The 12,431-nt window shown below is 41.2% G+C and overlaps 1 protein-coding gene across 3 annotated transcripts in view; it reads right to left on the bottom strand.

The window, feature by feature from the left end:
- Positions 1-419: 419 nt before the first annotated feature.
- The window catches only part of LOC144826671 (uncharacterized), a 201,854-nt gene continuing 189,842 nt past the window's right edge, over positions 420-12,431 (bottom strand). For all 3 annotated transcript variants that reach the window (XM_078685266.1, XM_078685267.1, XM_078685269.1), the window contains one exon: positions 420-7,256. In XM_078685266.1, the coding sequence (XP_078541392.1) occupies positions 6,328-7,256 (929 nt within the window). In that variant the 3' untranslated portion in view covers positions 420-6,327. The remainder of the gene's footprint in view (positions 7,257-12,431) is intronic.

The raw sequence follows: 12,431 nt of genomic DNA, 5'->3' as shown, positions 1-12,431 counted from the left end.
CGTGCTTTTCCATTGATGAGCTTGTAATATTGTCTATTGCGGCTGTAAAGCCTTTTCATTTTAACTTAAAAACTCAATAAACAAATTTATAATAAATAAAAAAAAGTACGACAGGATTAAAGGTGTACACTGACTCCAGCATCAAAAGTCCAATTTCAAAGTCCAGTGTGTTGTTTGTATTGCCAGTCCATAGGACGCTGGAGCTTATGGTCTCTTGTAGCTTCCAAGAACGAATGAACCCTTTGCTGGCTTTGGGTTTTTCAGATGTGTGTTGACGATTTGGTCTACTGCAATATTCGCCAGAGCATGGGACTGCGAGTGCCAAGTATAACATGTAATTTGCATGGTGGCCAGGGATTGATTGGGAAGATGGAGGCTTGCATTTTTTCTTTTTAGATATAGTACAACTATTTCAAGTTCAATATTTTTATTTAAAGTACAAAAAATAAAAGCATTTACACCTCAATTAAAAACCTACGATTTGCATTATAAAACATTTCCTATACACTTTTACAAAAACATAAAAGCAAATCAGATAAAGATTAATGGATAGCAGCAAGAAAAAAATACTTTAATTGTTGTTTTTTTTGCAAAATTTGCTGTATACCAGTGAGGTGTACAGAAGGAATTCCACCACAGCAAAGGATATACCCTCTGGTTTCTGTTGCTCCTAGCTCCATGAAGAATGGTTATAGACATTGCATCCTTTTTTTAACACATAAAGCACAAATTAAATTAAAATAATGAGCCTCTATATAACTCTCCCTTCATAGCAGCTTAACCATCATATCCAAAAGATTATGAGAGATAGAAGCAGAGTCCAGATATCAATTGAGACACAAGATAGATCAGAATTGCATTAAACCTGAAAACGGTTATGTAAGATACCAAATTATGTTAGCACTCTACAAGGCTTAGTGATATATATATATATATATATACACTAAAGACCATGGTAATTGTTTTAATAAAATAATGTAACAATCACAATTAAACAAGCAGAAAAGTGCATGAACAGTTTGAAGGTACAAAACCATTCTAGAAGACTTTATTGTGGAAGTGGTAGATGTAGTTAGTTCCGTAAATTGACATTGGATTAAAATATGCCAGTCAGATAACTTTGAGGTCAATCAGTGTATTCTGCCATGCATAAACTTACACTATTAATGTAAAATGTTGACATGTGTACAGCTACTGCCAGCCTGAATATGAAATGTTCAACTATTGTTGATATTACCGATTTCCTACACAGAATGTAGTCCCATGCATCTTTTAGAGATGCATCCCCCCAGACTTTCATGAACTAGGTTTATGACTTTGAGAATAACATACCCCAGTCAACTTGAATCTTGAATAATGTATGTTTTTACCATCCCAGAACAATATCTTCCTGTAGTTCTTACATTCACTGGTAACTTTTCCTGTTAGTGAACCCGAATGAATATGAGCAAACTAAATGGAATATGAGATGCATGACAGTGTTGTTTTTTATTAAAATAAAAACAAAAGTGCAGATGCCCCATGTTTTACTTAGGAGACTGCTAAATTCAAGGGTTGGCTAATATCAAGGCCGGCCAGTCTTGATTCTAGCTCATGCTTTATTTAGCAACCATTCTATCCAGATTCTGCAGATCTTTTCTAAATGTTTAGGATTGTGTACAACTGTGTTGTATAATATTTCTGTGATCCTAGTAATATGACACACTGGATTTAATTCAAGTGTACACCCTGCTTTTTGTTAAATAGGTTATGAATTCTCTCATTTCTGCAAAAAAGACACATTTTCTGGACAGCTTAGTGTGGTTTCAGGGTAGAAGTCTAATGAGAGTGCCATGGCAGGTTGCATTTCCAATGTGGTGAACATCCACCAAGTCTGGCTATTTACAAACATTTCAAATAACTTTTCTACAGATGTTGCACTTATGAACCTATGCCACCTTTAAGCAGGCATATGCATGGCAATGTGTGGGGAGGTGTCCAAAAATGTTCTTAGTGGGTGTAAAAGAAGGATCATGATTTCGTCACATGGGTTCCATGTTAAGTAACAAATGCGTAAAAATCATGTGACTATCACGTTGTATTTATTATTGTATCCACATGTACAGTTCCTGTCACTTTTAACAAATGCAGAAAAAGAGTGAAACTATTTTTAAACAATCATAGATGTACAACTATGCTACACGGATGTCCTAATCTTTGCCTCTAAAGGTAAATTTGCAATAGGCATTCACAGTACGTCTATTTCTGACCAAGCATACCATATACTGAATGTCAAAATGTAATGATCACGTAGTAATTGGCCGAATTATAACTTGCCTAGGAGGAAAAACACACAAGTTTGCTAGAATGATCGGTACCCACCCCCAACACTACTGCTCAGGGAATTTCAATTAGTGACCTGAATTCCAAAGGTGGGGTTTTAGTATTTGGAGGATGGTAAATCTCAATTTATTATTTTTTAGCAGCTCCAAAATAAAACCCATTATTTGGATGTTACCACATTTCAAAAACAATAAACTGATATAAATACAACACACTGTGTTCAAGTAAGAATGCAATATCACAAAGGGAAGCATAAATCATAGCAACCACTATAATAAATCTTTACAACTAAGCTGATCCTCAAGTGATACACAATAAATATAGTACATTTTAAAACTTAGCATCATACACTTTTAGATATCCAAAATTGGTCGATTTTTCTCTTTATTTCAATGTTTTTTCTTCATGTACTCTTACATGTTGCTGCCCCTTCAAAACATAACACTGTTGGCTGACCATTGCTTGTTTCGGCAATGTGACGTCATTAATTAATCTTCTATAATACATTTTGTACCGCACTTTGCAAACCAGATATAGGTCGAGATCACAGCAGTGAGCTAGAGCCTGGATGCAAGACACTCTAGTAAATGGATTTGGATAATCCTCCTCTGTTTTGCCGAACAAGGAGAACTCCACTGAAAATTAGAATGGCTCTCAAGCGCTGCAGTTTAGAACACATTTTCTACACACGGATAACTATCATGTTTACAATGTAAAGGCAATCTCACCAATGGAAAGGGAATTTTCCACAGCACATTAGTATTATTTGCGTGCATTAGGAAAAGTTTTTTGCCTTCAGTGGAATACACCACAAGCAGAGTGAGAAATATGTGCTGCCTAAAACTTTGAATGGTCTCTCAGTACCTCCTTATTGCAAGACTTAATTTCCTGAATCTTTCCTCTTTTGTCAATCAAGGCAGTTTAACCATTCTTCGTCAACGTCCAAATCTTTTGCATGCTAGATTTCTGACTTTTCCCTTCACTTTCATTCTTTCAATGACTTCCATCACATTGTATTCAGCCTATTGCATACGTTCCCCCCCATTAGACCTCCTCCCTCTAGGTATCAAGAATTCCAGATTTCTTCCACTCACCTGAATTACTCGATTTCCACTTGCCTTCTTTTTTTTGCTCCCTTCTGTTATCTTCATTCTACACCTGTTCATAGTGTTCATAGTGTTTCGTCTTTTGCACCCGTTTCCCCTAAACTGAGCAGAGGACATGCTCTTGGTGGCACTGCATGCTTTGGTGAAGTTGGCGGAAGGGGCTCTGATTGGTCACAAGTGATAAGAATACCCAGTATCGAGGGGGAAGGACTGTTTGCACCTCCCAGCCATGCTCTCCAAGAGCACCTGAATGAATCAATATATGCATACCAATTCAGACCAGGCCCAATAAAAGTTATAGTCATGCCATATCAAGAAATTCTCTTGCCACTCCTTCATCCTTTCAGGAAAAGAAACGATAATGCAGATATTTCTCTTTCTTGAGATATTTCATTATTCATTTACTTTGACTGGTGAGGGAGCGTAGCAACACCTCTGCTTGTACAGTGGTTCTACATTCGAACTGTAAATGGCAAATTTAATCCCCAGTATATTTCTCATTACTTCTTTCACTCCGACAACAGAATGGCAATGCACCTCTGAAGGGGAAAGATGCTAGTTGGGTATTCTCTCCCCAGATGAATACTTAGATTAACAGCTGAAATCACAGGCCCATTAGCAAATTTAGTGTGCAAATCTTGATTGACATAGTTAGTACAGTGCATACTAAAAGATGCATTAATTAATAGATCTACCGCGCTTTCTGGTAATATGACTGAAAGTAACACAATTATTTTCAGTTGTATTGTAAAGCAGGTACTATGCTTGGGACTAAATTAAAACTAGCGATGAAAAATACATAAGCGAGACTAATTCAAATGAATCACCATAGACCATGTCCATCAACCTGCTTCCCATTCATTGCTCTGCTGCCTTTTGACTAGGTTTACGCTATAGAAATACCACACACATACAGGAGGTTCAGTCATCTCTATTTTAGGTATAAGATTTGAATGTAGCCAATGCCTGAGGAATCCTGGAGCATTACATACATAAGTCTGATGAGACTTAAGGAGTTACTCCCTTCTCTTCTTGTGTTGTCTTTTTTTGGGAAATTTCCTTTGACATCCAATCCTTTTCAATATTTTGTGTTAGAAGACCTCAGTGAGGGTGCCATTCCGCTCCCAGAATATGATTGATCTACTTCACCACCAGCATGAACTATAATAATCAATATTCTACATAAGATGAATGACGCACATGACATTCCAAGATATATTCTTGCACGTGTATATGTAACACATACTAAACGAATATCAGGTGCATGTGACGGTACCTTTCTCAATAATCTTCAAGGATGTACAAAAATAGCCATTTATCTGAAGGTTGTTTTTACACGGTTGCAGTAATCCGAAAGCGTGGATAAGGATCCTTTCAAATCCTATGGCAGCAGAGTTTGTGCCCTTTCTTTTCCCTCTTCAAAGGAAACCGGAGGGGGCCACTGTTCACCACACACAACTTAACATTACTCTCTTCCAATGCTATGAGATTTGCAGTACCAGTACTGAAATGACCAATTGGCATTTCAGACCGTTTCCTTGGCTGCCTTGTACCCAGTCACATTAGTCCCACAAACCTATTCCAGGACACTGGTGGAAACAACCAACCAATTCCCTGGAATACCATCCAAGAAGTAAATTCTGCCCATCCTGATAGTCACAGAGTAGAGGAAATGTGACCAGAGACACTCAAAGGTAATTATGACTATGGCTACAGAGAAAGGAAAATGTTTGAAAGTGATCCTTAGTTCCAGTCTGCAATGGCATCATGAATCAATATTGCACAGTGATGTAGTCAGCACAGGAGGAAAGATTTAGGAGCAAACTAGATAAGATAACTTGGCAGACATGTGGCAGATGCCTGGCGAGCATGGAAGATGAGTGGTGAATTTGGTGGCATGGAAGCCCAGAAACACGGGTCAAAGCTGTGCAGGATTTAGGCCACTTTACAATGGCAGAGGGTTTTGGGGATTCTTTTCCAAGGATTTTTCAGCTAGAAATGTGGAGGCAAATGTTTCATTTGTAATCCCTTTAGTTCCGGAAGACTGGTTAATAATTTATAGGTTTCAATTTGCAAAGAAAGTTGAGTATTTGGAGCAATAATACAAGAGAAGTTTTACTGAAATGCTTTTATGAACTGGCCCCAAAAGGTACAAATGCCTATATTAAAAGTGCAAAGAAGGCACAACCCCTTTCTATTTGTACTAATTGTATACGAATATTACCACTGTAGATGTTTTGGGGCCAACTCATAAATGCTCTTGAGTAAGGAAAGAATTACTACATGAGCACTACTTCACATACTCACAAATGCAATTGTCCCATATAGTATTTAAAAATCCCAGAGTCAGAATTTGGGGTGTCTCCCTCAATATTTTTTCCATATATGCATATGCAAACGGCACACTTGGTCCATTTTATTGGTCAAACCTTAGAATGATTTAAGGCTGCTCGAAAAGGAGGTCAAAAGAGCAACTGCCTACAGATTACTGCTGCATTTACTCCTTTGGGGTATGAGGTTTGTTAGAACTCGTGGGCATTGAGCTCTAGCTTCTCTGCTGGAATTATGACAACAGGGTTACACCATATAATGAAATGCTATAGGATTTTATAACATTTTACATATTTACATCAACAGTATTGTCTGTCTTGGCTATGGACATCTATGGTCACTGGGTATTCTAATGAAAATTGCAAAGTTGCAAACCATAGACCGAATCGGCATACTGCACAAATCACTATTTTTATTTTTACCCAGCTCCAAGCCTATCATTATATCAACATGATATGAGATGATGAGATGCCCTGGTCACCATTCGAGCATCAGACCTACAGATCTCCTGGTGGGAACGCGGCATATATTGAGCTGCCTTTCGAGCTCAAGTTATCTGTGGTTAGGATTAAGTAATTACTTTTTGCAAAGAGTTCCACTGCATAAAGTTACTAAGCTCTGTTTTTAAAGTAGATGTACTACTTGAGTCCCCAGTCTCCGTTCGAGTTTCTCCCCTCTCCATCTGGGGTTCACCTGCATGTGTCCGCTGATGCTTGCTAAGGTGTGGCAGCTGTCTAAAATTCTTCCCACATGTAGTGCAGGCATAAGGCTTTTCCCCGGTATGTATTCGCTGGTGGGTAATTAAATTAGCCATGTCACTGAAACGCTTCCCACATACACTGCAAACATAGGGTTTCTCTCCTGTGTGTATTCGCCGGTGAGTGATCAGGTTTTTTGACTGTCTGAAACTTTTTCCACAAACACCACAGGCATAGGGCTTCTCCCCTGTGTGTATTCTCTGATGCGTAATGAGGTTTCGGGATTGTTTGAAACTCTTTCCACAGTCGCTGCACATGAAGTGTCTCTCTTCCATGTTCTTTTCAAACTGTTGTTGTTGGCTTATAGACTGCTTGAAACTCTTTTCACATTCATTACATTTATTTGGTGGCTCTGCGTTTATTTGCTGTGATGTGATCATGTTTGATGCCTGGCTAAAATACTTTCCACATTGACTACAAATGCACAATTTTACTCCAGTGTGCATTTGCCCGTGTGCAGCTTGGACTGATGATTCATTGAGATGATTTACCCGTTCAATATAGGAATGCTGCCTCTGGAGTGTTCTGGTGGCATGAGGTTTCACCTGGTTTGATGTTTCATTGAAACTGCCATCATACTCATTGCATGTAGAGGTGTTCTCAACTGAGTGGCTCGCCAGATGACTAGTAATGCCAAATTTGTGGCCATAGGTTCTCCCACCTTCATTACTAGTATAAGTTTCCTCCCATAGGTTTTCTCTCCGCTCGATAGAATTTACGGATTCATTCACACCTTGTCCTAGACAAATAAGGAGCATAATGAAAAACATATCTACTGTAAAAATTAGAGGAAAGTAAACATATGTTATATGTGTTCTATAGATCCACAGCACACAGTTAATGCAACAATAAAGTGAGCACAAAAATACCATTGAAACCTAATATGGACAGCAGCAGCTCAACAGGACACTGCCCACATTCATCATAGTTTTCAGTGCTGCCTCATGGTAGCACCATGTAAACATTTTACATTGCATGTGCCCATTTAATTGAGCGATGTCATCAAGACAGCAATGTGTCACTACATTAGAATTTTCATGTGTCACAGAAAAGGTTACTTACCTTCTGTAACCCTGTCTCTGGTGGAAACTCTGACTGTAGATTTCTCACCTTGTGTATTTCCCCTGGCACCAGACATTTCCTGGAAACTTTTGCCACAGCTCTGCATGCCTATAGATCCTGCCGTTACACTGCATCGTAACTCTGTCCCCTTCTGGACATGACACAAAGCCACATATTAGTGCCACCTCTGCCCGCAGACATCAATTGTGTCCCATTCGTCACTCCCCTACCCTCAGACAATGAAAATGGCTGACAATATTAGGTTTTTACTGGAAGTAGCAGAGATTAATTCAAGTATTCCATCCAATACTTTGTTGTTGTTGCAGTTAATACCCTAAGTGCAGTGGATATGCCTAGATATGAGTCCCGTGTTTATTGTGCTGTAGGACTCAAGCTCCACTCTACTGACGAGACCCAACTAGTTCGAAACCGGTCTGTATTTGCTTGTTGCAGAACATGGCAGTATTTCTTTATTTTTTTCTAAACTCTGTTTATTGAGTTCTATTCAAACACAAAAAAGTAGCAAACAAAAATACCAGCATGATAATTACAGTACATAGGTAGAGACATGTCTAGCAGCAATAGTAGAATACAAAATTGACATCTCTAAGTATTGAGACTATGCAGCAGTCCCACGTGCACTGTGTTAGGAAAGGGTCTGAATGTATGTGGAACACATCTATACAGCCAGGCGTGTATACACTACATAATAGTGTCAAGCGGTCAGTTAAGCTGGACCATTGGCAGGGGTATGTGGAATGTTTGTAGCATCAATCGGATGTTCAAGGAGATACATCTTGAGGGGATCCAAATATCACAGGGACATGAAGTGGTGGTGGGGGGGGAGTGAGGGGGGAGCAGTTCTGCATATGTGTAAATTTGGTCTTGCCAAAAGAGCATGTCTTTGATCCAAACTTAAATTTGGGTGCCCTGCCCCATCTGCATGTACCCTCCTTCTTGCTAGTAGGGGACTAAATGAGATAAATTTGCGATATGTCAAAGGAAACTTCTCAGTGTAGCCTAGGAGAGTCAACAGGGGAGATAGTTGAAGGTTCAGGGTGGTCATTAGCTCTAGTGCCCTGAGCACTTGCCAATAGGACTGGACAGCGCCGCATTCCCAGGCGAGGTGCAGAAAGTCAGCAGCTCCCGCCCCACATCTATCGCATTTGTCAGTGTCTCGTAATTTATATTTGTGTAGCTTGACTGGGGTATAATATGTGTGATGTAGGAACTTATAATGGGTGATGCACAACCGACTGCTGGATGAGACCTGTTCAGTCTGATTACAGAAATATGTCCACTGTTGATCAGTAATATCCTGTCCGATCTCAGCAGCCCATCTATCCCGAGCAATGCAAGGGGCTGAAGTTGTGCCGGTGTATAAACTATGATAGAGTGAAGAGACTAGGTGTGAGGCAGTATCGGTAAGTAGTAGTTAATGCAGGGGGGCAACCTCCTGGGGTTTTAGTGGGAATGTAGGGGTATACTCTTTAAGGCCCTGTCGCACTCGTATGTATATGAATGTATCCATAGGAGAGGGTGGTAACTTTGAAAAGAGTTGGTGGAGTGAACGAAACTTGCCATTGTGATATAGATCGTACATAGTAATATTTCTGTCTGTCTGCAAGCGAGCAACCGGTCTTAATAGAAGGCAGAAAGGTATTGAGAGCTACTTGGATTGAATGGCATACAGCTCCAGCATATTTATATGATGGTGTTTCTCCTTCGGAGACCAAACGACTCTAATCTCCTGTTCATAAAAATAACCTCTGTAGCAGAGAGATAATGCAGATGTTATCACTTTGATTTCAATTTCCACTCGAGCTTTTGAGCCACTTTGTCAGAGGCAAAGTTCTTGTTCAAGAGACTTCCTCATTGTTGGGTCTACTAAAGGCACAGGTTCCATTGAAAGGCCTGCATGTTCAAACGAGCATGAGGTACTAGTAGGATGCATGATGCTAACAGACCAAAGAGCCTCAGAACCATCAGGGCTGGAACAGTAGCTCTTGTACCCGAAATGACCCAGACTCGCTTTTGAGGTGGAAATGTGTTCAAGGTGACTATGTCCAAAACAACCTTGAAAAAGAGGCAACCTCTGGGAAGGCTGAAGATGAGACTAAGACCCACTGATGGTAAACCCTAGAGTGGACAACAATAACACTATTTTTCCGCAGGTGGCCCAAGAGTACTTGAGGAAAGCCCACCTTTAACAGCCAGTCGTCGAGGCACGAGAAAACGTTTCCCTGACCTGTGAAGATGGCTCATTGTCACTGACATGACTTTGGTAAAGACCTGTTTAACCCCTTGGCTGCGGGGCCGCTGTGCTGGGGGTAGGGGGTGGGCGCACAGCGCCGCGGTGCTCATGACGAGCTGAGCTCGTCATGAGCCACGTTTCTCGTGTGCTCATGAAGAGCTGAGCTGAGCCGAGCTGAGCTGAGGTGGGCGAGTCAGAGAAAAGGGAAGGAATTTTTGTTACCTATGTTTAGTTTATTCATGTTTTAATACTTTTGTTCTTGCTAAAGTTATTTAACTATACTTCAAGAAGAATGTATTGCCTTTTGCGAGTGACCACTCCACACCTAAATGTTGACGCAGTACCACTCTTAACACTATTGTGCATTATTTTGTATACACCGAGTGACCTCATGAAAAACTATACTTACATGCCCACTCCTCAAAACTACCTGCTGGTTAAATCTCAAGTTACACCCATATCTAGTCCTTAGATATATGAGCAACATAACAATGCCCTAGCCAAGACCATTAGGTTCCGAAAAGGAGTTAAGAACTTCCCAACCTATACCAATGACAAACGCTAGACAGAACATAAAGATAACATCTCTTAATGTCAAGGTCAACCACCCAGTAAACAAAAAGAAAATCATTGACTACTTACATGAACTATGGGGCGATAGTATCCTGCTTCAGGAAACCAAGATTGATACCACACCTATCTCATTACTCAGAAATAACCAATTTAGTGATCTGGCTGGCACCTTGGCCGTTGAGAAGCAAAAAGGAGTAGTAACTCTAATTTCAAAGTCAAACATAGATATGGCTTCCAACCTAACTGATAAACAAGGAAGATGGATCATATCAAACCTTTTTTTTTTATTCTTTATTCAGTTTTGCAATGAAAACAGTACCTGCATCTGTGTGAAATAGAACCGTCAGGGTGATACCCCGAGTCAGAACATTAACAAACCAAATAAATCTGCAGTGCAACAGTGATACCCCGTCTCCCTGTGAGAGGCAGTGGTCATCCAAAATGGGTGATCAATCTCCCTCGGGTGAAGTAGAGTGGGGGGGGGCAGGCAGTGCACAGTGATGCAGAGAGGAGAGGCAAGGGAAGAAAAATGGGAACAAGACACAGGAAGACTCCAATACGTGCTAGGGTGTCCCATGTCCGGTACTTCATCTTGCTACTCTTTTTAGGGCGTGGCAACAATCCCAACAAGCAATAATGTACTGTTATTTCTACTGTTATGCCCGTCACCCTCTATGTCTCCTGCACCATTTCCTCCCAAAAAGGTATCACCACTCGGCATGCCAACGTCACGTGTTCGAAGTTGACTGGAACACCCCACATCCATCGGAGCGAGTCGGATAAACTCTGTGCAGACGTTGCGGAGTCAGATATGTTCTGTGTAAATTGTAAAATTGTATCAACTTAAATCAGGCATTGCTTGCCACTTCCTGCATTTGGACTCGGGCATGACTCCATTTCCCCTCTGAAAGAGGGAATGTTAAATCCCTGTGCCAGTTGCCCCGCATAGACGTCATGACGGTTTGCCTATCTCTTTTTGGAGTGGCATATAACCTTGAGGCGATGCCTCTGATGGACCCTGGGTCCAGCATCTCCCTCAGAACATTTGATACGCTAGGCTCGTTTGGGAAGGTCGGCCAGATCTTCCTGACTATCAAGGCCATACTCTCAGATTGCAGGAACTGCCCCAGGAATACCAAAGTGCCTCCCCAACTCTTCCATTGTCATGAATTCATCATTTAGATAAGATCACAAGCTCTCTGACTCCCCTCTTTTACCCAGTGTGGAACATCCATGGAGTGTTGTATGCGCATGAACGGGGGTAAACCACTAGATCAGAAGATTAGCATAGGGTGCTCGTTTCAAGTCGTGTGTGACGGCCGACTTCCATGCTTGTGCGACCTGCGAGACTGTAGAGGAGGTGCCTGTCGGCAGTCTGCGACTTAGGATGAGTTACCGGGGGAGGTAGTCTGCGGTAGCCGATCCCTCTAGGAGACTCTTCTCCCAGTTAGGGCCACTGTCACACCACAGTGCTGCCTACTGAAGCAGTCAAATAATATAGCTTAAGGTTCGGGATCTAACGTCTGAACTTCCAGGAGGACCCTACTATGCTTCCCGGTCCAAACCAGACAGACAGTAAACCGCCTAGCCTGCGGAACAAGGGGGTTGGTAGGACGCAGAACAAAATTTGCATAGTGTAGAGGAATTGGGGCAGCAGGACCATCTTATTACTTAACGCTACCTTACTCATGACCGATAGGGGCAACGTTTTCCAAGACTGTACGGAAGCTGTTGGGCCATTCCAGCACTCTTCTTATATTTAACTCATACTGTCGGTGTGGGTTGTGTGTTATCTGTATTCCCAAGTAGTGCAACTTTTGCTTTTCCCACTTCAGTCCCAGCGCAGGTAGGTTGACTTCTGCCCTGTCAATTAGGGATGCCAGAGGAAAAAACACTGTTTTGTGGGAGTTGACATGCAGGCCAGACACCTTCCCAAATGTGGCTATAAGTTGCAGGAGAAGGGGCGCTGAGCTCTCCGGATCAGTTACATAGAGCAGGGTGTCATCTGCATACATAGATACAACA

This window comes from Lissotriton helveticus, chromosome 3_2 (genome assembly GCF_964261635.1).
Source record: "Lissotriton helveticus chromosome 3_2, aLisHel1.1, whole genome shotgun sequence".
In the NCBI taxonomy this organism is placed as follows: Eukaryota; Metazoa; Chordata; class Amphibia; order Caudata; family Salamandridae; genus Lissotriton; species Lissotriton helveticus.
Note: the sequence above shows the minus strand (reverse complement) of the source record. Positions and strands in the feature narration are given on the sequence as shown.